Source organism: Mchenga conophoros, linkage group LG9, assembly GCF_057382185.1.
Source record: "Mchenga conophoros isolate Kocher_MC1m ecotype Shallow Benthic linkage group LG9, M_conophoros_male_GT1.1, whole genome shotgun sequence".
Taxonomy (NCBI): domain Eukaryota; kingdom Metazoa; phylum Chordata; class Actinopteri; order Cichliformes; family Cichlidae; genus Mchenga; species Mchenga conophoros.
In genome coordinates, this window is record NC_140534.1 from 31,087,216 (window position 1) to 31,112,667 (window position 25,452).

Here is a 25,452-nt window from a genome sequence, read left to right on the forward strand (position 1 = left end):
AGCTGACAATGAGGAACAAACTTCCTGAGCCTTACCTACCAGCTTACATCGTAGCAAAATAGCCCAAGAATCCCGTGGCCAGTGCAAGGCTGCAGCTATATGCTCAAAGGACTCAAAATAACTGTCAACCTCGATGTCGTGAAACACTGGAACCAGACAAATGTTTTTCCCCCACATCAAATGGTGTGTCTGCCTGCCGAATGGAGGCAGTCGGAGGAAGGGAAGCCTGCTGGAGTTCCAACTGTTGCAACTTAACAGCTGTGTCCACCTTTTTCAATTCAACCTCCTTGGCTCTGGCAAGCTCTGCGTCTAAACGCTTAAGCTCCAACTCCTTTAGCTGGAACTGCCTCTCATGATCCTCCTTTTCCAACTGAAGACGAGCCAGGCGGACATGTAGCATAGCATCGTGCTTTGAACCTACGGATGACTCTATGGAGAGTGGTTCAAAGTGAGGCAGTGTCATTGGCTTGTCCTGAGGCAGCCACTGAGCAACAGGTGTAGACACTGATGGAGCTACAGCTTGAGCTGGCACCTGCGGAACAGGCTGAGACGCTACACCATGCTCAAGTGGACTGGCAGACACTGGCAGGGCCACTATCCCTTTCTCCACCAAGCCAGACACAAGAGCAGCTTTCAGCTCAGCCTTACGTAGAGCCGTGGAGACAGAAATGCCATAAAATGATGCGACCTCATGCAAATCCATCTTCCTACAGGCGTCCAGCTGGACAAGCGAAGGGTTTTCCTTAAACACGGCAATTTCAAAGGTAGCCATTAAAACTGAAACTAAAACTACCTGAGGCTAACAGTAACAACAAAGAAGCACCACCTCCAATACACAAATGAAAAACAGGTGGGAAATGTTTGGCCACAGGTTAACCAATAAATAAAAATACCACCGACCCTCTCCCCAGACCTACCTACTAAAATCTTAGCCTAGTTAGCTTCTGGAGTGTACCAGGCTCGAGGCAACTTTAAAGGCTAAGCATCAAGTGCACAAAGCACCGACAAGCCTGCCCCCGACAGGGAACTAATCCCCACCCGGGATTACTCTGAAAATAAAAAAGGCAAAATAAAAAATGAGTGCCTGAAGGAGGAGCTTACGCTCAGCTAGACACTCCCCTTTGCTAACTGGAGAGAGAGCGTAGTAGATACCATACAACTAAACAGGCCACCAGCAAACAACTCACTAATACTCAATTGCTGTTCCTTCCATTCATATTCCGGACGAGCCCCCACATTGTTACGTCCCCCCCGAACGGGTCTAGGCATACGAGTGAGGGGACCAGTAACAAATGAGTCCAGAACAGAATGAAAGGAAAACAGACAGGTGTTTTTAGTAAATAAAATAGTCTTTATTATAGATAATCTTAACATAAAGAGCTGGCAAGGCCTTTTTACCAATAACACTTGGAAAAAGGTTGCAACAACACAGAACACAACAACCAAACAAAAACTCCACACCACGAGGAGGCACTTCCAGGGGCCCACAAGCTCACCCTGTCACTAGCAGCAGCTAGCTTTACTGCCACCAAGGCCCACAAGCCCACACTACTCACGTAAAGCAGGCATACTGCTTACACACTATAGGCAGGACCTTCACACAACTAGCACACAAAGCGGAGACACCAGAGAAAACTCCCTTGCTCAGAGCTCATCCCCAGCTTAAATAGCCTCAGAGGTGATTGCTGACTGGATTCAGGTGGCAAACAAGGCTAACCAAGAGCAGCTGTGTCCTGGGGAGAGAGGAGAGTGAGCGAAACAGAGGGGGTAGGAGTGGCAAGAGAGGAGGAGGTGGAGAAAAACACCACGCCCACACAAGGGCAGTTTCAGGAGGCCCAGCTAGGGCTGTAACAGGGAGGTTTACAAGGAAGTGAATTGGAACAGGTACATCCTTTTGCAGTTTATGAATACATCACTGATTATCATGCCTATGTCTTCCACTCACACTGAGCTGACATCAGCATGGTTGGTTATGTTGCAAAACCTTATAGTTTAAACAGAATCTGTGCAGCCTCTGCAACAAACTACCTGCTCCAGCAGAAATACTTAAACCAGTTTTGCCTTTTAGTCTTAGAATTCTGGCAGCAGCCTTAAAGGGAGTTGTCCCCTGGTAGACCTTACTACATGGGCTGAGAATGCTCTTGATAAGGTGATTTACCATGACCCATCGAAAATGAAAGAGGTGGTAAAGATGGCAGTACTATCCAAACAGTGTTTTTATTTTTATGTTTCTAGAATACAAGTGAGAGCCAGCCCCCACTCGAAGAAATTCTACAACCAGCGCATGATAGAGGCAAACTTGAGGAAAAAGGGTGGACTAATTAGAGGCATTGTGTAGTAATAACAATAATGTATACTTTATTGATCCCCGTAGGCCAATTACTCACCAAGTGAATTATGGGGCAACCACTTTACCTACTGAGCTATCCCTGCCCCAGATGACACAATCACACATGCACACCTGTTTTGAAGTCAGACATGCATGAATCACCAATGATTTTACTTCCAAAAAAATGAGGACTTTGGTAGAATGAAATACTGCTTCATGTGTCTATGTGAAGATCAATAATATTTTTTAATAAAGTGTTAAAAAGTTCATTAATCTTTCTGATTTTCTCCAGACGCCAGAAACACTCCATGTACATGGACAACAGTGACACCTACTGGTCCAACATTATATAACAAGTGTGTGTGGTCAAAGTTGCAGCAATGTCCTCACTGCACACACACACACACACACACACACAAAATCAAAGCTACACTTGAACAATTAGCATCCTCATTCTCACATTTAACAAGCAAAATAAAATAAAAAGATATTTGATGTACAGTGTGTTCTTCTTGCAGGTTTATACAAATTTTATGTTTTTTATTTTTTTTAAAAGAGTGGGACTGCCAGCCAGGACAGAAAGAATGAAAACCAGAGAGGAGGTTCATTGATGTAGTGAAGGAGGACATGCTGAGGTTTTGTGTGACAGATGATTAACCATTGAATTCAAAAGGTTCCAGAAACACTTCATGTACATACTCAACAGTCCAGCCTAGTGGTCAAACATTAAACAAGAAGTGTGTGTAGTTGAAGTCGCAGCAACAACAGATCATCTTCGTCCTCATGGCATGAAAACTCAGTGGGCAGATAAAATGAGGAAAAGAACAGGAAAAAAAGTCAATGCTTCACTTAGTTCACTTGAGCTGTTTCTCATCACACACGAACTGGATCAGGGCGTCATCCCATCGGCCTTCACTTCAGCTCCAGCAAGTGAAGGCCGATGTACTGCAGGATGGAACTGAAGTGCAACTCCTGAACGTAGACCCAATATGTGATTAAAACTGACATCATATTTAAGCTTTAAATTTGCAGTTTATCAAGCGTCACTGAGCACTTCAAATCTACCTTTAAATCTGTAACATAACAGCTGGACCTCCGCGTGCAACACACTGTGTGACAAACGACACAAAAGCATTGTCAGCTCAGACATCAGCAAACGCACAACCTTTGAATTTGAAATTATCTGACTAAGGTTTGATTCATGTTACAGCAGCTCATGAGTAAATGAACACGGTGCATTAAAACAACTTTTAGAAGTACATTTTTCCAAATAGATTTACTTTAATTTACTTGCGTAGGGTTAGGGGTTGCCACCTCAGCGCACAGTCAAGTTTCGATACCATCTGTGATCATTAGTGCCATGTGTGATGTAGCCTATCCCAGCTGTCATAGGGCGAGAGGCGGGGTACACCCTGGACAGGTCGCCAGTCTGTCGCAGGGTTAACATTTCGATATTCTCAGGTAATTTAATGCATTTTATATTAATTTACCACACCTCTGGCTTGTCAGTACAGAGTCTGTGTGCCTTTGTAACTGGAAAACCTTTGCAATGGCTTTCCATAGCGCTAGTCCTCTGTACACCATGCAAAGTGGCATTTTTGCTGTGGTCCTCCTTCCTTCGCACAGAGCTGGAAACACTTCAGCAGTCTCAAAGATGTTGTTCCTCATCTCCTAATCAAGAGCTCCCTCAGCCCACATAGTGAGGTATGCCAGGGGGAGACTACCTTCAAGGCTGCTGCCAGAACTCCACAAGTCTGTGAGGATAGGAAGACACAGGCCAAGTAAGCACAAGTCTATATGGTCCACATGGGTCAGCATGGTTACTGATGTGTGTTGGCATGAGTGATTTTAGATCAGAAAATACAAAAGTAAACCTCAGAGCTTTAAGGTTTTATTCTGGTGGCACGCTTTAAGACTTTGCCACCAAGTGTCGCCATTTGGGGGAAAAAAAACAAAACAAAACCAAAACAGTGGTGGTATAATTGGAAACAGGGATAGACCCCCGTTTCTAGTCTGGAAAGTACTTCTGGGAGAACTACTGAAACATGGCCTTACAACACAGAGGGTATTTTTGTAGCAGGTAATAGGTTAGCTAACTCTGCTAATATTAGTTCATATTACCAAAGAAAAAAAAAAAAGTCTTCCTTATAATATAAAGCACCGTGAAGTGACTGTTATTGTGATTTGGCGCTGTATAAATAAAAAATGAACATGCATACATACTATGATGAGCCACTGGCAGACAGCTTGGCCTGGCTTTCCTTTGTATACACTGGCTGAGTCCTGGTAGTGAAACTGGCCGTCCATGGTTTGCTGCTCAGAGCTGTGAGATGGGAGCTCTTCCTTGGTTCTGGCAGTAGCAGCAGCATTGTAGTACTTGGGTTCCTGTCTCCTGAGCTCACGTGGTTCTCCTCTGGAAAGATGTGATGCAGGTAGCATTAAGCAGGATAAAAGGAAAAGCTGAACATCATCAGCGTCTTCCAGTTCACCAGCTTTGCAGCCGTGTATGAAAACTGGCTTCAATTTATCTGCTTGTGATCAAGCTGCAGGAAGCTCTGTCTGCTAAATTGGACTTAAGGAGTAGCTCTTGAGGCGTTCAGAGGGCGTGGGGAAAGACATCGTTTTCTAATTGGTCCCTCATTCTTCATTTCAATCAAGCAGATTTTTTTTCAGGTTTGATGGGAACCCCCCTCCAACAAAAAACAACCCAGAAAATGAACTTAGAAAGTAGACATGTAAATGGACTTTATTAAATCTTTCCATCTTAAACTTTTCTGGATGTTAATCTCTGGATGTGTAGAATTTCTATGTCAAGAAAGGACAGCAAGGACAGAAGTGTAATCTCACAGATAATGACCAGTTTGTAGTATTTGGGGTCATAATTTTCTGTTTCTTTATACCAGTGATATCAAAATGTTGGCTGCAAGATTTGTAATCAGCTGTGTAAGATAATAGACTAGTATCACCTGCATATTAACTCACCTCCACATTTACTGTGGGAAATGGCCACTTATGTGTGAGTGGGTTTGTTTCACAACTGCTGTGAGCCAGTTGCTGTGATTGGGCTGGGTTCATTGAAGGCAGGTGTATTTGATTGCACTCTAGTCTAGTCTACTAATACACCACACTCCAAACCCACCTCGTATATTTTCTGTCTGGACAGATTTGTGACCCAGTATCAAAACTGTTTGGATAAAAAAAAAAAAAAAAAAAACAAAAAACTATGGAATGCATTTCCTGAAAAAAGCACTGCAAATGCTGATGCATGTTTTTTGTTGTTGTTGTTGTTGTTGTTGCTGCTGAAATCCTGTAATTTCTTAAATATTTGGGAAGCTTGTTAAATTTAACTGAAACACACATAATAATAATGCCAAATTATGGAAGAGGCTGACTGCTTTATGAATTGGGTCGCAAAAGAAGCTTAGCCCTCCACATTCCTGCCTTAAAAAACCCACTTGGGAGCATTGCTCTAGGTCAGTCTTAGGACATATAGCACCATCCTGCTTTGTTTTAAGCTGTTTCAGCAGAGAAACTGATTTCAAAGATGGGAGCTTGGGGATGCAAATCACTCTAAGTATGTACTTGCATTGTTGCTTATGAGCTAATATTAATAGAGTTAGCTAACCTCTAAGACAACTCGAAAGTCCTGTGTTGTAAGGCCATGATGTTAGCTGTTATTTTCTCTCTCCACTTCAGGTTCCTTTGGGTTTTAAAAGGTGGTCCAGATATCCTGCCACTTTGGTAAAATTCAATTTTAAGGTGGTGACATCTGGTAGCAAATATTAAGAATGCAGTCAACCTAAAATGCAAACAGTTTGTAGGAGCAGGAAACTGTTCTGTTTAAGGCTTGTCAGGCTACTATTTTTGGTTTAATTTTCTGTTCTAAAATCTCTCATGCAAACACATATTAGTGACCATGCTGACCCAGGCGGATCATATAGACTTGTGCTATAAGTCGGGCTTGGGATTCATTGCACCATCCTGCTTGGGTTTTAAGGCGTTTTAGCAGGTACTTATCCCAGGGTTCTTGTTTTAATTTGTATCCCATTCAAAAATAGGAGGGAGATCTTAATAATCAATACATCAAGGATGATTGGAAAGGAGCCATTAGCATAGTTAGGTCTACTTCTACCGCTTGCGAGAAACCCAATACAAACTTTTGCACCGCCTATATAAAGCTCCTAATGTTTTGCATAAGATTGCACCTCTTGTTTCCCCTTTATGTATCAAATGTCAAAAAGAAAATGTTATCTTTTTTCATTACTTCTGGGAATGTAAACTAATTAAAAGGTTTTGGAGTTCCATATCTCAAGAATTGAGCAATATTTTTAAGAATCAGATCCAATGGGACCCTGGATATTTTCTTTTTGGTTTAGCCTCAAAAGAAACAACATCAACTTATCCACAACGTAAACTATGTGATAAACTATTGTTGCTGTAAATGTATTCTTATTAACTCTGTTAAGGATAAACCACCTACTGTTACTTTGTGGTACAGTGAATTGTTTAGAGTTATTCCTCATGACAGAGTTGCTGCTATCTTAGCAGGAAATGAGAATTTGTTCCTCAATGTTTGATCTCCCTTGCTTATTTATTTGCCAGATGATTTGTCCCAACTGAGAGGGGCCGGTTGTCTTTATGATGCCTGAGCACAAATGAGTTCACTTCTGTCTCTTCTTTTTTAAATCTGTGGTTTAATAGATGGTAAATATTTGTCTTTTTTCTCTCTCTGTCCTTCCCATATCTGTGATTGCAAATGTGTGTAATTATTTTTAAATGTTTGTCATTCTGTTTGTTTTTGCTTTGTGCTGACAATGAATAAAAAATTAATCTTAAAAGAATTAACACTACAGTGTGTGTACTTTCTGTAAAAATAAATGTTTACTGAACTAAAAGTACAAATGTTCTCCATTAAAATATACTTCTAACTCTATAAAAAAGAGGTTTCAATGTTCTGTGTGTTTGTCTTTGGCGGGTAAAGAGTATGCAATATATTCAGTTTTAAAACTTATATTATATATAAATACATTAACTGTAGTAAGGCTATAATTAATGCTAGCTTATTTTAGTAAACGACACAGTCACAGTAAAGCCGCCCCGGTTGTATAACGGCTATCATCTGCAGAGAAATGCTTTATTTTCAGTGTTATTTTCAGCTAGCTTTTTGCTTTGAGTTAGACAAAGCAAAAAGCTAGCTGATACACTCCCCTTAGTTAACCTTTGAGTCTTAAAGACCTGGATTACCTGTAATTTCCTGCTTCTAAATTCAGATAAATCTTAGGTTTTTGTACTTGGCCCTAGAAAGCTTAGAAACAGAAACCTTGATTATTCAGGCCCAGTCTTATCTTAAACTAGTACCATCTCACCCTATTAGAGCACTTCGCTCTCAGACTCCTGGCTTACTTGTGTACTTACTAGGAAATTTAAAAGTAGAATGGGAGGCAGTCTTCAGCTTGCATACCCCTCTTCTCTGTAACCAGCTCCCAGTTGTGTTTGAGAGACAGACACTCTCTCCACTCTTAATATGGGGCTAAACATGTTCCTTTTTGATAAAGCATATAGTTAGGGCTAAATAAGGTGATAATGATAATCAGGCCTCAATCCTAAGGTAGGGTTGATCCTGCAATTAACCTAGCTTCTTGTGATGAGTGTTTCTTCTTCACTCACCATGTGTCTTCTGTCCCGTCATCCTCCTCTAAGCTAAACCACTTACGGCAGATAGTTACCCCTCTCTGAATCTAGTTCTGCCAAACATTTCGACCTCTTAAAGAATAGTTTTGCTCTTCCCGCAGTCACCAAGTACTTGCTCATAGGTGCTTGTCTGATTATTTGGGTTTTTCTCTTTTAATGTAGGCCTCTTACAGTACAAAAAGTCTTGAGGAAACAGTTGTGATAAAATGGAATTATGAGTTATGGATTGGCCTCTCCAGAGTACAGACCCCAACATGAAGGAGTGTAGCATCATCTTGACAGAAAACTGAACACAAGGCAACCAAAATCCAAGAAAGAGCTTTGAATGTCGTTCGAGAAGCCTGGAGAACTATTCCTGAAGACTTCTTAAAGAAATTAGAAGATGGCTCAGTTCCATGTACGTTTGCACTTTTCAAAACATTGCTGCAACCATTTCACATTTTTCTAAAAAGAAATTAGATTGCATGAGACTTTTGCATAGCACTATAGATTTTGAGGTTATATAGCATTTCTTTAGGATCTGGTGTGAGTATGAAGAAAGTTCTACTCAACAGTTGTGACAAAACAAGACTGAAGAGGGAAAAATCCAGAACACTGGCAGTATTGTATTAAAAAGAGTTTTACTGTAAAGACTATATTTACATCAGAACCAAAATCACAGTCAATGGAGACCACAGAATACAGTTACAATATTGCCCCATTCCCCACCAACTTCAATCTAAAAGGCATCATTCTTTTTATCCGCTGCAAGGCCATGTGGAGCTCAAACAGGCCAGTGCAAAACAATGCGTTTATTAATAGCTCTTGCACAATAAGCCAAAACTACAGTACCATTCTGCTGGTCTCAGTAGGTAAAGTATATTGTGGGAAATTTAGGACATATAGCTCCAGCATAACTGTGATGGACCATGAAGCGGGAATCAGATGCTGCACAGTCTGAAAAAATCCATTCACTCACGTAGCAAATCCAACAATTTACCCATTTATCCCTGATGGGAAGCAATCATCCCTTTGTGTTGAAATATCCCCTTTTATCATAAATCTATGCGATTCCAGCCCCATACTCATCTGAGCTTTCACCAATCCAGCACGCTGTCCAAGTTTAACTATTAACCCCTTTTAAATCAAGGAAAAGGCCCCTGTTTCTCCTCACTTTAATGCAACAGGTGTGTATGAGTGAAAAAGCAAAAGAGGAGAATGAAGATTGTCTTTGTGTGCTAAGTGGAAATGTCTGTTTTAAGTTGCGTGTTTCAAATTGAATTTCTAGTCCATCTTGAGGCTACGATAGATGTAGCGAATAAATGCCAATGAGGACCAGAAGGACACGCTGCCCAGCATCAGGGAGAAGACCATCGCTGTGAGCAGGGAGTACCCAAAGAACTCAGTGCTTTGCACCAGGCCGCTCATAGAGGACCGGTTCCTATAGTAGAAAACAGAGTAGACAAAGATGAAGATGCCGGTGGATCCCGTGCTCAGCACACTCCTCCACCACCATTGGTAGTCTTCGCCAGACAGCAGGAAGTAGGTCAGTGCCACAGAGATGCAGGCGCCCACAGACAGGAGAATGGCGAAGACACACAGCAGGATACCGTACAGCGTGTAGTGCTCTCTTCCCCAAACAGTGGCAAAGATGTAGTACAGCTCCACTGAGATGGCACTTAGGGAAAGATTGGATGGAAAACAGAGTTAAAAATCCAAAAATGAGAGGGAGTAATTCTAATAGTTTATTTTACGGAAGTCAATCAATCTAAATTCAGCTTCGATGTATACTTATGTAAATGGTGCATTAAAAAAAAAGAAAGAAAAAGGAATGAAGTGCAGCAGTTCCTGGATATTTTCCTGTTTAGTTTTAATTACAGGAAACATTAGTGAATAGTGAGCAGTGATCTATAAAACATGTGAATGCAAATGAGATGACCAAAAAAAAAAAAAAATTCACTTTTGCAATAACTGCCTATTATCTTCCTAGGGCTCTGGATGATGGGTTTCCCTTTAATAGTTCACAAGTCTAATGTTAATTACTTGTGATTAAAACCATAAAGTGTTTTATTGTCACCTTTTCTAATCTCTGATCTATGAGTACACTTCTACAAATCTCCCCTTGACTAAACACCTGAGGTCAGCTCACCTGAAGGGAAGGAAGCCACCGATGGCCATGTGCACAATCGTATGTTTGTACCAGGGCTGAGTCGGGATCTGTCTGGGGATATTACGGGTGCGGCACGGTGCCTGGAAGCTGCCAGCTCGGTTCTTTCCCACAATGCCACCAATGATTGTTAGCGGGAAGCCCACCAGCAACCAAGCGCCCAGCAGCAGGAGCACGGTGGTGGCCGGCAGAGCCTGAGTAGAGCCGCTCCACCAGTGGACAGAGTTCACTACACTCCACGTGAAGAACAGTGGAGCTGGAGGGATGAATAATCAAGTTAATAAAAGAGAAGCATCTAATAATCCATGTAATGTTTCCTTTGAGGGTTGCTAGATAGCATTATGTCATAAGGAACGTGAACAAAATACTGCAAAGTGAACACAGATTCATGAGTAAATAATTTACTAGGTGGATTGTACATTCAAATATTACAACTAAGTTCCTTTCATTTACTTTGAGGGTTTTTAAGCTTATATTTAATAACATAGTTATGAAAAACTGTGACAAAGAGTAGGTTAATGGCATTCAGCACAAAGCCCAACTGGGAAACAAACCAGAGATCAGCTGGAGAGACCATCTGTGCCCACATGGTGTATACCTTCACCATCAAGTCATCCCGCAAAATACTATCAAAATCAATTATATTGATTGTTCAAAACAATTTTGAAAAAGTTTAAAAAAAAGCACATGAAAACTGACCACATCCAAGTGCAGATATGAGAATGGAAATATCTCATTATCTAACTAAATCAGACATTAAGTCTTTAATCTTTAACCTGCCAGCTCCTTTGTAAATGGTCAACACGAGGTTTGAGTGCGGCAGATAACTGTTTCGCATTTCAAAAGTGTTGCTAGGAGGCCGAAAAACACGCACACCAACCGCACAGCCTTTGATGAGAAACTGACACGTGAACATGTGCTTTTAAATGCCGGGTCGCTTCCATTTTCACTTACCGGAGAAGAGAGATGATGTGAGGATGATGTTCCACACCCAGCGCTGGCCGTTGATCTGTGTGTAGAAACTGCACGAGACGTAGCCTGACACACAGCTGGTCAGAGCATACAGGACGATGGATGCTGAATTGATGGCGCCATGGCGGTGCACATTGAACATTCCCAGCAATGCCATGAGGATTATCGCTAAAGCAAACAAAGGACATATTTAGGCCCTTTATGTATATACAAGTTTCAGGTTTTCCCTTTTACTCTAATGCTTGGGACAAAGACTGTTGTTATGGGATAGAGGTGCTCAGAAAACCAGAATGCTCCATTTCAAAGGGAATAAAAAAACAAGACACCTCACTGGGATTTAACAGGCCAGTGTTTCATTGTGTTTGTGAATTTGAGAGTCAATACTCACCTGTGGCAAGGGTAAGGAACTGAGCCCCAACTCCCAGCACAGCACACAGCAAGCTTTTGAAAGGAGGAAACCTAAATACATCAGTATGGATGATTTTCCAACCATTGTCTCCTTGGTCCAGATCATCGCAGCCACCCTCCTCTTCCACATTGTACCTGAAGGTGAAAGCAAAGTATTTTTATGACTGGGAGAACCAAAATGAGAGCAAGAAAAGTCTCTGCTATATTTACAGGTCTTGCAGGTAATACAGGTCCAGGAATTGCATACAATTTTGCACATTTAGGCCAAAAAGAAACTACATTAAGGACTAAACTTCAAATTAAAGCTTTTATTTAAACATAGTAAAATGAGAGCTTGGAGACAGAAAAAACAACAAAAGCCCTTAAAGTGTTCAACAGATAAAAGGATATAAAATAAAGGAAAGGAAAATCTCAGATTTTCCTGCACACACATCTCCTGGTTTTACAGAAAATGGTCTGAAAAAGAGAATATCCAGTAAGCTGCTCATTGCTTTGCTTTGAGCTGGCAGGAAGGCAACAGTATCTCAAATAACCACTCGTCACAACCAACGTAGAAGAGCATCTGAATAAAAAACATGTCCAACCTTGAAGCAGATGGGCGTAAAGCAGCAGAACTCACTTGTGCTACTCCTGTCAGCCAAGAACAGGAAACTGGGGCTACAATCTCAATCAGCTTACCAAAGTCAGATATGAGAAGACTAGAAAAACTGTCTGGCCTTTTGATTTTGGTGTTAACAACGTGAAAGCATGCCTTATATCAACAAATCAGGCTGGTAGTGGTGGTGTGATGCTGTGGGAGAGACTTTCTTGGTCCACTTTGGCCTCCTACAGTATTGTGCCCAAAGGTTCTTTGGCAGGCAGACTGAAGCAGCTGGGAATTGCACCTCCAACCTTCTGTGCTCAGCCAACCCATTATTAAACCACATTAAAGGCACAAAGAGACCTGACATTTTGTTTTGTCTTTTATATTCAAGCAATGCATTATTCACTGTCTTTGCGTCACTTACTCACCTAGCAAAGTCATTCTTAAGGACTCTCATGAGAATGATGATGACGAAGCCAAGAAGCAGCACCACCAGCACCAGTGAGTTAATGATGGACAGCCAGTGGATCTCCAGTGTTTTGGGAAAGAACGAGTAGTCTCTGAGACGCTCGGCTCTCCGGGAATAGGGCAGAGTTGATTCAAACCAGTGCACGCTGTAGGTATGGGTCACCGTCAGGCTGCCTCCTCCTACTCCGACACCCCCCACTGCTGCACCTGCCCCCTCCTCTAATGGAACAGGCTTAACGTCTTTTACTGAGACATTGGCAAAGATCACATAGTCGCCGTTGTACTCAATGTTGAAATCCAGGTGAGTCCACAAACCCACCTAATAGAACAGAAAAGAGGCAGGAGTTTAGAAGTAAGAGGAATGAAGCTTAGTTTGGTTTACCAAAAGCTTAGCATTTCAATAAAACATTTCTATAGTTTCTACCTTGTGGCTGTGAGGCAGGAAACCACTCTCCTCTATGTATCCTACAAAACCCCAAATTGGAATATCGTCCAGGACAAATTCAAAGTAGTACAGCTCCTCAATGGCCTCACGAAGCTCGTCCACCTACCAAGGAAAAAAACAAGCACCAACAGTTAACAGATGACATATTTTAAGCAGTAGTTGTTGTCATTATTTGTTCTAATATGATGGGATCACTGTTTTTTGTCCTTGTCGATATACATGGTCTAGAAATAGTGTCTCTGTATGTTGCTATTAACTTGTATGTAACATCAACCTGGCAGAGAGTCTACAGATGAAAATTAGCCAAGGGCTATAATCTGGCACATTTACATTTGTTAAAATATTCATTAATATGTATTGTCCCTCTTTTTTTTTTTATTAGAACAAGGTTGTGGCCTCACATAATGAAACAGCTGTGCTAAAGTTGTACAGATGTTTATTATGTGAAACTGCTATTTTACAGACTCCAAGGTTCAGCATACAACAAAGTACAGGTGTAACAGCAAATATCAAGAGGGATTCGATCCTGATACGGATACATGTATCCAAGGTAACACAGGATGAAAGACTTCCATAAAATGCAAAAAACCCCAAAAGTTTTAGTTTTATTATCTTATCCAGGAAAAGAAAAAATAACTGCTACAGAACAGCAGATCTAAAAAGGAAATCCGTTTGCACATAATTTCTGGCCACTTTGAGAATGGCCTTGATTTCCATTAAACAAGGTCCAGGAAACATTCCTCAGAGACTTTGAGCACAGTCAATGCGATGTTTATTTAAGCTTTGTGACATGGTTTGTTAACCTCCTTGAAGCAGAAGATGGTGGTCAGCCAGTTCTGACTCATCAGACCAGGAAACATTTCTCCAGTCTTTGGTGAGCCTGTGTGAACTGTAGCCTCTGCTGTCCTGACAGGTGCTGTAGCCCATCCACTCTACTGTCATTTTATATGTCCAGAGATGCTCTTTTGCATACCTTGGTTGTAGGAGCCATTTTTGGGTTAATACCCCATGTCACCTTTTTCAGTTTTCTGTATGGGAAACTCGAGTTGAGGAGTAGAATAGCATTTTTGTTTCATTTGTAAGCGGTGCTGGTCAAAGCTTTCAGTGTTTGCAGTTTATAACCAACCAGTTTTCTGATGTTAAGCATGTTAACTATTACAAATTTACTCGTGTAAATACCTGTTTTTCTGAAAGAGTGAGCTGGCAGAGAATTGTTTTCTCCACATTCTTTTTGAAGCGGATGTTATATAAAGACTCAGCCATTCTGTCACCATCCAGCACTTCTCCCAGGCTCAGAGATTTATGATGTACCTGATGAAAGAAGTATTAGCATTTAATATACAGGATGTTTAAAAAAGTGCCAGATTAGTTGATCATAATTCTGAGAGCAGTTATTTTAAAACTGCCAGCTAAATAAAAATCAATACAATGTTACTCCGGCCTTTGAAAATGCAGGCTAAACTGCTACCAACACAATCAAACTTCCAATAATGACTTTTCCCTTAAACCTGTGAGCCATTAAATAAACTATCAACTTAAAGGAAAAGCTTGTGTTTTGGTGGAATGTGTGAATTCCTAACAGCAAATCAGTTACACAAAATTATTATTATTATTACTCTTATGTTTCAAGATGTCATTTTTTATCACATTTTTACAAGAAAATGCCATGATCTTTCTATAAAAAGACACTTCTTTACTCAACATGAATTAATACGTGTTTTCAGATTTTTTGGTTGGGAGTAACACTTCACCTCAATATCACATCCTGACGTAGAAACAAACAGATAAGGGATAAAATATAACATAGTAAAGTCTTTTCTTTGGACTCTGAGATAAAAATATGTTCACAGGAACTGGAGATGTAAGCCCTGAGATTTAGATATTATCATTACTCATCGACATGTCTCCAGTTCCTCTGTTTTGTTACAACAGACCAACACCACGCAGTGACACAGAACTAACACTGACCTTCTCCGGCCTGCAAACAGGCAATGTGTAATAGTGATATGTCTCCTGGGGGTTATGATAAGGGCCCACTTTGTTGACATAAAGAGTCACATTGTCTCCAATCTTGTAACCAAGGGCCCAGCCTAAGAACAAGAACAGGATCAAGACAGAGTGCAGCATCATCCTCTGACAGCCACCTGACGTGCGTCCTGTTCCACGACACATGGCCCCTGTTGAAAACACGACAGCTTATCAGTTCAGGTTCATTTTAAGCTAGCCTGTCTCTCACTTTTGTGCACTTCAAATGTGGCACGTAATTATCTTAACGCAGAGAGGTAGAACTGCACAATTTTATGCAACGTCATTCCTGCGATGCTTCAACAAACACAGCAGAAAATGATGAAACTGGCTCAAATACAGATGCTGTGTAACCACAGTGAATTGCAATGCATTTCATCAGTTTCATCAGCCCAAAAGAGGGTTTGGAATCAAATAAGCACCGTCAATTTCTGTATGTTGGAGTTTACAAGAGCAAAAAATAAGTAACATTGCTCAGAGCTTAAGTTTTCATCCAGGTGCAGAGTTTCAGAGTTGCTTTCAATTTCAAAGTATATTAGACAAACATTAGTGTTCATGTTATGCTTAACTTTCATATGAACATGTATTAAGTTTGTGTTGGAATGGTGACGCATTATATACAATGCCACACCTCCCCTTTCATTTGCATACTCTACAAAGCACACAAATGTGTTCCCTATCAACCACATTTCCTGAAAAACCACAATCCTCACATTTTTTTTTGCAAATGATAGAAGGAGAACTTCAGAAGGGCGACCTAAAGTTATTGCTGATGTGGCATTAGTGTTGAATTTCACAGCAATGCAAATTTGGTCTGAGTGGTAAAGTTGCAATGCCTTTGACATAAGGCATTGCAACTTTGATCGTCCCCTGTGACGAACTAAAGAGTAGCGTCACAGCTCTATGCACATCTGAACTTTTTACTAATTACAGGACTACATAAGAAGCCCATAAAGTATTTAGAAAGACTCAAGCCAAAAGAGTTAAATCAGTTGAATGAATAATAGCAGTAAACAGGCAGAAACAGGCAGAAATGCCTCACACAGCGAGATAAGTAATAGTATATACAAGAACTGTAATAAGCAGTAAGAGCAAGGTCGCAACACTACAAGCTCTGTCCTGTTTCTGTGGACAGCAGTATGCTTATAATCAAAGGGGGCCTCCTTAAATTAAGTAAAGCAAGCGATTCATCCACATCAACACTGTTTTACTCCAAATAAGCACATGCTCGCTAAAAAAAGACTACAACAACGAAATCAACACAGTCGATCTACCGTTCTCTCCGTCGTCAGTCCCGATGCTCCAGATCCAACAAAATCTGTCTGTCCGCCGGCTTCCTTGGACTTCAGGCCCCAGTAGGCTGCTCTCTTCTCCGCTACACTGGAGCTCAGTGTGAAGATTCAGCCTTACAGCCGAGCATCTTGGAAATTCTTGATACTTTGTGTAAACGTAATATCACTACCTTCATATCCGGGTACACTGAGTACTTTTATTCGCACATGGGCCAGTGTGGAAGAAGAAGAAGAGCTCCGACTCCACGTCACCTTACAAAATAAAAATAACGACGACTCGGCTGAGTTTTCCGGATTGGGCGGGGAAACAAGAATACACCTGAAATGTTACCGGTTAATCCCAGCCGGTGACAAATTTCACTCACAAGCAATGTAAAATAAACGTGGAGTATTTACGGTCTTTAACGCCTCGGGAAATTATGAACTAAAAGGTAGGAGTTCGCAGCTTTCGACGGTGTTATTTTCCCCCTTTTTCCAATAAACCGGATTTCCTTCAACGGTAAATAACCAATCAGTGCCTTCGCGGGTCTTCCGTGTCGGAACTCAGGCCTGATTAATAAACCCTGCACTATCGATGCACGGGTTTTAGGAGTACCTGGACGTGCGGCGCTCGATAGATCGATAGAAAATGCCTGCTATTTGATTTCCCGCGAAACAGTCACAATTCCTCGCGCTCTAGGACGTGGAGTAGCTGCACGAGCTGAGGCGTTTTACTAAATTGGTGAGTCCGTTGTAAATGTTAACATTATATAACCTGAAAGCTAGCTTTGATAATAGATGGCTACATCCTGTGGCATTTTCATTGAGGTCACTGGTACACACTAGTAGATCAAAGCCAGGACACATTTCTGCTCTCCAGTTTGCTTACATGAACCCGTCGATTTAAAGATCATTGTAAATTCACAAACCTGGCACACACATTGCTGAGAGATAACAAATGACGTGGAGCTCGTCTTTTAATTGATACGAAGCCTCCGTTAAAAAAAAAAAGGTTCGTATTTGTAAATAACTTGTACTGTGACCTCATTGTTTTCTCAAGCTTCTGCAGACCTGCACCAGTGATGGGGCCTTTGTGAAATGCAGTTGGGATGGAAATGACACAGCATGTTAATCCAAGAGCTTCACTCTCTCTCTTGTTCTCAGATATTCTGACACAATGGGAATACACGGACTTGCCAAGCTAATTGCTGACCAGGCCCCTGGTGCCATTAAAGAGCAAGACATAAAGAACTTCTTTGGTAACTGTTCCAGAATACACTCCTTATACATAAGTGATGCATGAGTGTCGGTCTACCCTCAGTTTGTTGCAACATACAGTCTGTATGATGCATGATGGAATGCTAACTCTTTATGTCATTGTTGAACAAGCACCTCTTTTCACCTTCTGTAGGCAGGAAAATTGCTATTGATGCCTCGATGTGCATCTACCAGTTTCTGATTGCTGTGCGACAGGATGGTAACGTTCTACAGAATGAAGATGGAGAGACAACAAGGTACTGCTGCAACAATAAACATTTAAAACTGAATAAGAAGACCTAATTGTAGATCATTTGCAGATGCAGTAGTTCCTCTGTTGAAACTTAGTGATTTGTAGCTCAGGTCTGAGTACACAAGAATGATTTTTGCCTTTACTCCTTTCTTCAAGCCACCTAATGGGAATGTTCTACCGCACCATCCGCATGTTGGAACATGGAATCAAACCTGTGTATGTGTTTGACGGCAAGCCCCCACAGCTCAAGTCAGCAGAGGTGAGTAAGGATTTCCTCTGGTCCTCACCCATCTGCAAATGGAAACATTTGTTTTCAGTGCAGTGGATTTCTGTCACTCATTTACAGTGGGGCAAAAAAGTATTTAGTCAGCCACCGATTGTGCAAGTTCCCCCACTTAAAATGATGACAGAGGTCAGTAATTTGCACCAGAGGTACACTTCAACTGTGAGAGACAGAATGTGAAAAAAAAAACCATGAATCCACATGGTAGGATTTGTAAAGAATTTATTCGTAAATCAGGGTGGAAAATAAGTATTTGGTCAATAACAAAAATACAACTCAATACTTTGTAACATAACCTTTGTTGGCAATAACAGAGGTCAAACGTTTACTATAGGTCTTTACCAGGTTTGCACACACAGTAGCTGGTATTTTGGCCCATTCCTCCATGCAGATCTTCTCGAGAGCAGTGATGTTTTGGGGCTGTCGCCGAGCAACACGGACTTTCAACTCCCGCCACAGATTTTCTATGGGGTTGAGGTCTGGAGACTGGCTAGGCCACTCCAGGACTTTCAAATGCTTCTTACGGAGCCACTCCTTTGTTGCCCGGGCGGTGTGTTTTGGATCATTGTCATATTGGAAGACCCAGCCTCGTTTCATCTTCAAAGTTCTCACTGATGGAAGGAGGTTTTGGCTCAAAATCTCACGATACATGGCCCCATTCATTCTGTCCTTAACACGGATCAGTCGTCCTGTCCCCTTGGCAGAAAAACAGCCCCATAGCATGATGTTTCCACCCCCATGCTTCACAGTAGGTATGGTGTTCTTGGGCTGCAACTCAGTATTCTTCGTCCTCCAAACACGACGAGTTGAGTTTATACCAAAAAGTCCTACTTTGGTTCCATCTGACCACATGACATTCTCCCAATCCTCTGCTGTATCATCCATGTGCTCTCTGGCAAACTTCAGACGGGCCTGGACATGCACTGGCTTCAGCAGCGGAACACGTCTGGCACTGCGGGATTTGATTCCCTGCCGTTGTAGTGTGTTACTGATGGTGACCTTTGTTACTTTGGTCCCAGCTCTCTGCAGGTCATTCACCAGGTCCCCCCGTGTGGTTCTGGGATCTTTGCTCACCGTTCTCATGATCATTTTGACCCCACGGGATGAGATCTTGCGTGGAGCCCCAGATCGAGGGAGATTATCAGTGGTCTTGTATGTCTTCCATTTTCTGATGATTGCTCCCACAGTTGATTTTTTCACACCAAGCTGCTTGCCTATTGTAGATTCACTCTTCCCAGTCTGGTGCAGGTCTACAATACTTTTCCTGGTGTCCTTCGAAAGCTCTTTGGTCTTGGCCATGGCGGAGTTTGGAGTCTGACTGTTTGAGGCTGTGGACAGGTGTCTTTTATACAGATGATGAGTTCAAACAGGTGCCATTCATACAGGAAACGAGTGGGGGACAGAAAAGCTTCTTACAGAAGACGTTACAGGTCTGTGAGAGCCAGAGATTTTCCATGTTTGAGGTGACCAAATACTTATTTTCCACCCTAATTTACGAATAAATTCTTTACAAATCCTACCATGTGAATTCATGGATTTTTGTCTCTCACAGTTGAAGTGTACCTCTGGTGCAAATTACTGACCTCTGTCATCATTTTAAGTGGGGGAACTTGCACAATCGGTGGCTGACTAAATACTTTTTTGCCCCACTGTATGTCAGCAACTCCTTACATGCTCTGTTTCATACTGACAGCTCTCTCTCATTCTGATCGTGTCTTCATCTTCTAGCTTGAGAAAAGAGGGGAGAGGAGAGCCGAAGCTGAGAAGATGCTTGCCCAGGCCCAAGAAATTGGTAAAGACTTTTGGGGGGGGCGGTTGTTGGTCAAAGAGTTTAAAGTCAGCATGGTTTGTTGGAAGTTGCTAGTTTTTAAACCAAACTTGAACTCAGACTATATCACAAGTATTGTGGGAAAGTCTGTGAACATGTTTTCCTTTAGGCATGAAAGTCTACCGTAATTGTCGGACTATAAGCCGCTACTTTTTGCACAAGCTTTGAACCCTGCGGCTTTTAGTCAGGTGCTACTAATGTATGTACAAAACAGGATTTTCCCCCGATTTTAGCTCGTGCGGCTAATATTCAGGTGTGCTTTGTAGTCCGGAAAATACGGTAATTGGATTTTATTCTCTCTCAAACCAGGGGAGCAAGAGAACATTGACAAGTTCACTAAGCGTCTGGTTAAAGTCACCAAGCAGCATAATGATGAGTGTAAGAAGCTCCTGACCCTGATGGGAGTGCCTTACATTGAGGTGAGATTTCTATTTCTACACATTTTTGTGGCATCGAGAATATTTCCACACTTCTTACACAGTTTGGAGACATCACTCCCATGAATGATTTGTGTTTTAGTGTTTTTACAATATAATAGGCTTCTTATCCTCTTACCCTTACTAAGTTACAGTTACACAGTCCAGCTGGGGTCAATCACAGAGAAAGACAGAAATGTAATGAAATTATGCCTAAAGCTTAAAAATATACATGAATTGGGATTCTGCAGTGCAGTTTGAGGTAGTTGCATTAAGACAGATTGTGTGTATCATTCTGTTAGATGTAATTTTATTTATTTATTTTTCATTTCCTTAAAGGCTCCATGTGAAGCTGAGGCCAGCTGTGCTGCTCTGGTTAAAGGAGGGAAGGTGTTTGCCACGGCAACAGAGGATATGGACGGGCTGACCTTTGGGACAAACATCCTTCTCAGACATCTCACAGCCAGCGAAGCAAAGTATGAACCGGCATCGCCTTTGACAGAGATATTAGCAGAGTGGAAATGACTTAAAGCTGTTGCCTTAATTCTACATCAGATTTATGTTTACCATATGAATATATGTGTATATGAGATGGTTTAAATGAATAAGTTCACGCTTAAAATTCATAAATTTGAACCAAGTTTCGAGGTTTTAGGATTTGGTAGTTTGATACCCACTATAGCAGCATAAATAGTAGTCATTAACTATAAGCTGTTCATTATTGTTTCAGGAAACTTCCTATTCAAGAGTTCCACTTCAATCGCATCCTGCAGGACATCGGCCTGACCAATGAACAGGTACATTTTTTTTCCTGACTTTTACAAAGGTTTATATAAATAAGTTTCTCTTTAAATCTGAAGCACTTCCCATGCTTCTCTCATGATGACACAACTATCACCTGGTGCGTGTCAGCATCCTGTGCTGTTTGTTCAAAGATATGTGGTGGTACTCTCCTGGCTATCAGATGTTTGTGCTGTGGAGCTTTAAACACAACATTAATCTCAGTCTTTCTTGACATTTCCTCCTTTCCGTGCTCCATCCCAGTTCATTGACCTGTGTATTCTGTTGGGCTGTGACTACTGCGGAACTATCAAGGGGATCGGCCCAAAGAGAGCAATCGACCTCATCAAACAGCACGGCAGCATCGAAGAGATTCTAGAGAACATTGATTCCAATGTAAGTTAAAGGTTGCTGTAGTCTGTAGTGCGGGTCAGCTGAGCGAGGTGCTGGTTCTGATTCTGTGTTTGTGCGCAATGCTTGTCTTTATGCAGAAGCACCCTGCTCCAGAAGACTGGCTGTACAAAGAAGCCAGGGGTTTGTTTTTGAAGCCAGAAGTGGTGGATTGTTCTACAGTGGAGCTGAAGTGGAACGAGCCGGATGAAGAAGGACTGATCCAATTCATGTGCGAAGAGAAACAGTTCAGGTGAACTAAATATTGACTCATTCTTATCTTCTGCTTTACCTATTTACTTAGTTTGACTGAGATGATCTGTTGTTGCTGTGACTTTGACTACACACACTTTTTGTTTAATGTTTGACCACTAGGTGGCACTGTTGTCTCTGTACATGAAGTGTTTCTGGCATCTTTTGCGTTCAATGGTTGATCATCTGCCTCCATCCAATCCTATCGTCCTTCTGTCACACAAACCTTCTGCATGTCCTCCTTTACTACAAACCGGATTCCAAAAAAGTTGGGACACCAAACAAATTGTGAATAAAAACTGAATGCAATGATGTGGAGATGGCAACTGTCAATATTTTACTCAGAATAGAACATAAACCACGGAACAAAAGTTTAAACTGAGAAAATTTATCATTTTAAGGGAAAAATATGCTGATTCAAAATGTCAGGGTGTCAACAAATCCCAAAAAAGTTGGGACAAGGCCATTCTCACCACTGTGTGGCATCTCCCCTTCTTCTTACAACACTCAACAGACGTCTGGGGACCGAGGACACCAGTTTCTCAAGTTTAGAAATAGGAATGCTCTCCCATTCTTGTCTAATACAGGCCTCTAACTGTTCAATCGTCTTGGGCCTTCTTTGTCGCACCTTCCTCTTTATGATGCGCCAAATGTTCTCTATAGGTGAAAGATCTGGACTGCAGACTGGCCATTTCAGTACCCGGATCCTTCTCCTACGCAGCCATGATGTTGTGACTGATGCAGAATGTGGCCTCTCATTATCTTGTTGAAAAATGCAGGGTCTTCCCTGGAAGAGATGACGTCTGGATGGGAGCATGTTGTTCCAGAACCTGAATATATTTTTCTGCATTGATGGTGCCTTTCCAGACATGCAAGCTGCCCATGCCACACGCACCCATGCAACCCCATACCATCAGAGATGCAGGCTTCTGAACTGAGCGTTGATAACAACTTGGGTTGTCCTTGTCCTCTTTGGTCCGGATGACATGGCGTCCCACATTTCCAAAAAGAACTTCAAATTGTGACTCGTCTGACCACAGAACAGTCTTCCATTTTGCCACACTCCATTTTAAATGATCCCTGGCCCAGTGAAAACGCCTGAGCTTGTGGATCTTGCTTAGAAATGGCTTCTTCTTTGCACTGTAGAGTTTCAGCTGGCAACGGCAGATGGCACGGTGGATTGTGTTCATTGACAATGGTTTCTGGAACTATTCCTGAGCCCATTCTGTGATTTCCTTTACAGTAGCATTGCTGTTTGTGGTGCAGTGTCGTTTAAGGGCCCGGAGATCACGGGCATCCAGTATGGGTTTACGCCCTTGACCCTTACGCACAGAGATTGTTCTAGATTCTCTGAATCTTCGGATGATGTTATGCAGTTGATGACGATAACTGCAAAGTCTTTGCAATTTTTCGCTGGGTAACACCTTTCTGATATTGCTCCACTATCTTTCAGCGCAGCATTGTGCGAATTGGTGATCCTCTACCCATCTTGGCTTCTGAGAGACACTGCCACTCTGAGAAGCTCTTTTTATAACCAATCATGTTGCCAATTAACCTAATTAGTGTTAATTGGTCTTCCAGCTCTTCATTATGCTCAAATTTACTTTTTCCAGCCTCTTATTGCTACTTGTCCCAACTTTTTTTGGGATTTGTTGACACCGTGGAATTTTGAATCAACATTTTTTTCCTTTAAAATGATAAATTTTCTCAGTTTAAACTTTTGTTCTTTATGTCCTATTTATGTCCTATTCTGAATAAAATATTGACATTTGCCGTCTCCACATCATTGCATTCAGTTCTTATTCACAATTTGTTTAGTGTCCCAACCTTTTTGGAATCCGGTTTGTACATCTATGAACCTCCTCTGTGCTTCTCTTTTCCTCCTGCCTGACGCCTCCACTTCTTTAGAAAAAGATATTTGATGTACAGTGTGTTCATCTTGCAGGTTTATACTTTTTTTTTTTTTTTTTTGCCTGTTAAATATGTGAACGAACATGCTCATAGGATAAGTAGCTTTTATTTATTTTGTGTATGTGTGTGCAGTGAGGACAGGATCCGTAACGGCTGTAAGAAGATTGTGAAGAGCAGACAGGGCAGCACGCAGGGACGTTTGGACTCTTTCTTCACTGTCACTGGGTCTGTGTCGTCCAAGCGAAAGGTACATGTCAGAAAACTATGGTACTGAGTGTGTGTTCCTTTTTGTTTTGTTTGTTTGTTTTTCTGTGTTTAAAATTGTTTCTATTCCTCTTGTAACTATAAAAAGCAGGCAGAAGTGTTTGACTGACATATTTAATTTAGATCTCGTTATAAAAACAGGAAACTGCTGGTGTAGACTCATTTCTTTTCTTAGTCCTGACACTTTCTATACTGCTTTCTTTTTCTTTGTCAGGAACCTGAGATTAAAGGATCAGCAAAGAAAAAGCAGAAAACTGGAGCCACACCAGGCAAATTTAAGAAAGCCAAATAGACTGAATGTATCCATAAATTAATGAGATGTTATTGTGATGAGTGATGTTTGGAGTTAAGACAAAAGGAAACTGCTACTGTTACTTTTTTGTAACTTTCTGTTGGATCACCTAACGAAACCTGAGCTAGCTGTATTTTAATGAGTGTTGGACATTTTTATTTCAAGTGTTGGAAATAAAAAAAATAAATAAAAGTTTTTTTTTGTAAAGATCCTCATTTGTTGCCCTTTAACAGTACTGTGCAAAAGTCTGAAACTTCCCCTCTTATCTTTATATTTTGCTACCAATGAGCTAGCCAATAGTTCTCCAGAGTTCCCTAATGTCTTGCAAAGTTTTTTTTTTTGTTTTTTTTTTTTGTCCTCTCACGTTCAGTATACTTGCATCCAACCATCAGGCAACATGACAAACAACTAATTTCAAACTTTTCAACAAGGTGATTTTCAAAAAACTGTTATTCTATGGCCATGATATAAAAAGCTATTAGGTGAAAATCTACTTTGATGAGTCTAATATTTAGAATACATTTTGGTTTATAGATAACATAAGATAAACCTTTATTAGTTCCAAAAGTAGGAAATTTACTTGGTCATGGCAGAAAGTGGACAGTATAAAGTTAAGAGCAGCAAAAATTAAGAAAAAAAAAACAAATCAAATCAATTTAAATGAAATTAAAAAAAAACAAAAAAACTTTGTCACAGGCAGTGGAAAATAAAATGTTCAAATGTACAGTCTAAAGAATGTACCATGTAAAATGGAATATAAATATGGACATCTGTATTTTAAGAATATAAATGTATGTATGGAAACTTAAAGTAAGACTAAATGTAGACTTGGCCAAGTTGTATACATGTACACAGCGAGCGTTTGTGTGTGTATATATACACAGAGTGGATGTGTAAATAAAACGAGAACATTGTAGACACACACACACACACACACACACACACACACACTTGCACATTCTGACCAAGCAGTAATAGCTTCACCCAAAAATTGCATGGCATCAGAAAAATTGCACTCAGTAATATTGCACATAAGAGAGACTAAGCAAAGGCATAGTGTATTGGAATTGTGTTTGTCCGTGTGTGTGGTCATCTGCAAAGTCTTTGTTGTGGAGTCTGACAGCAGTTAGAAGGAAAGTCCTGTGGCATCGCTCTGTCCCACATCGTGGGTGCTGCAGCCTGCCCCTG

General features: G+C 41.2%; 2 protein-coding genes and 1 long non-coding RNA gene across 4 annotated transcripts; 1 reads left to right on the forward strand and 2 right to left on the reverse strand.

Moving 5' to 3' along the window:
- Positions 1-2,574: 2,574 nt before the first annotated feature.
- On the reverse strand, positions 2,575-4,896 carry LOC146567562 (uncharacterized). Its single transcript, XR_014893949.1, has 4 exons — positions 4,553-4,896; positions 3,610-4,083; positions 3,395-3,438; positions 2,575-3,301 (listed from the first exon to the last, which is right to left on the reverse strand). It is a non-coding gene; the product is annotated as an uncharacterized LOC146567562 (long non-coding RNA).
- A 3,727-nt stretch (positions 4,897-8,623) lies between these two features.
- tm9sf1 (transmembrane 9 superfamily member 1) lies at positions 8,624-16,873 on the reverse strand. The gene is made up of 9 exons (XM_085287503.1): positions 16,342-16,873; positions 15,011-15,219; positions 14,222-14,353; positions 13,022-13,144; positions 12,558-12,916; positions 11,527-11,681; positions 11,121-11,306; positions 10,149-10,422; positions 8,624-9,677 (listed from the first exon to the last, which is right to left on the reverse strand). Exons 2-9 carry the CDS (start codon positions 15,212-15,214, stop codon positions 9,284-9,286), a joined length of 1,827 nt encoding a protein of 608 aa, XP_085143629.1. The 5' UTR covers positions 15,215-15,219; positions 16,342-16,873; the 3' UTR covers positions 8,624-9,283.
- Positions 16,874-16,922: 49 nt separating this feature from the next.
- fen1 (flap structure-specific endonuclease 1) lies at positions 16,923-24,456 on the forward strand. Of its 2 annotated transcripts, none has more exons than XM_085287516.1 (12): positions 16,923-17,080; positions 17,503-17,597; positions 17,750-17,852; positions 18,005-18,107; positions 19,860-19,923; positions 20,269-20,378; positions 20,715-20,851; positions 21,106-21,172; positions 21,420-21,551; positions 21,647-21,798; positions 23,841-23,955; positions 24,187-24,456. In XM_085287516.1, exons 2-12 carry the CDS (start codon positions 17,516-17,518, stop codon positions 24,262-24,264), a joined length of 1,143 nt encoding a protein of 380 aa, XP_085143642.1. In that variant the 5' UTR covers positions 16,923-17,080; positions 17,503-17,515; the 3' UTR covers positions 24,265-24,456. The 2 variants fall into 2 exon arrangements, with proteins under 2 accessions (XP_085143642.1, XP_085143643.1); XM_085287517.1 differs by lacking the exon at positions 16,923-17,080 and adding an exon at positions 17,104-17,350.
- The last annotated feature ends 996 nt before the right edge of the window (positions 24,457-25,452 follow it).

Excerpts from the sequence above, each read along its gene's own strand:
- tm9sf1 (XM_085287503.1), bottom strand. The coding sequence starts at position 15,214 with ATGTGTCGTGGAACAGGACGCACGTCAGGTGGCTGTCAGAGGATGATG. Across the intron at positions 11,307-11,526 it reads GTTCCTTACCCTTGCCACAG|CGATAATCCTCATGGCATTG; the intron begins GTGAGTATTGAC and ends TGTTTGCTTTAG. Across the intron at positions 9,678-10,148 it reads GGTGGCTTCCTTCCCTTCAG|TGCCATCTCAGTGGAGCTGT; the intron begins GTGAGCTGACCT and ends TCTTTCCCTAAG.
- fen1 (XM_085287516.1), top strand. The coding sequence starts at position 17,516 with ATGGGAATACACGGACTTGCCAAGCTAATTGCTGACCAGGCCCCTGGT. Across the intron at positions 17,853-18,004 it reads GAAGATGGAGAGACAACAAG|CCACCTAATGGGAATGTTCT; the intron begins GTACTGCTGCAA and ends CCTTTCTTCAAG. Across the intron at positions 21,173-21,419 it reads TCGGCCTGACCAATGAACAG|TTCATTGACCTGTGTATTCT; the intron begins GTACATTTTTTT and ends GCTCCATCCCAG.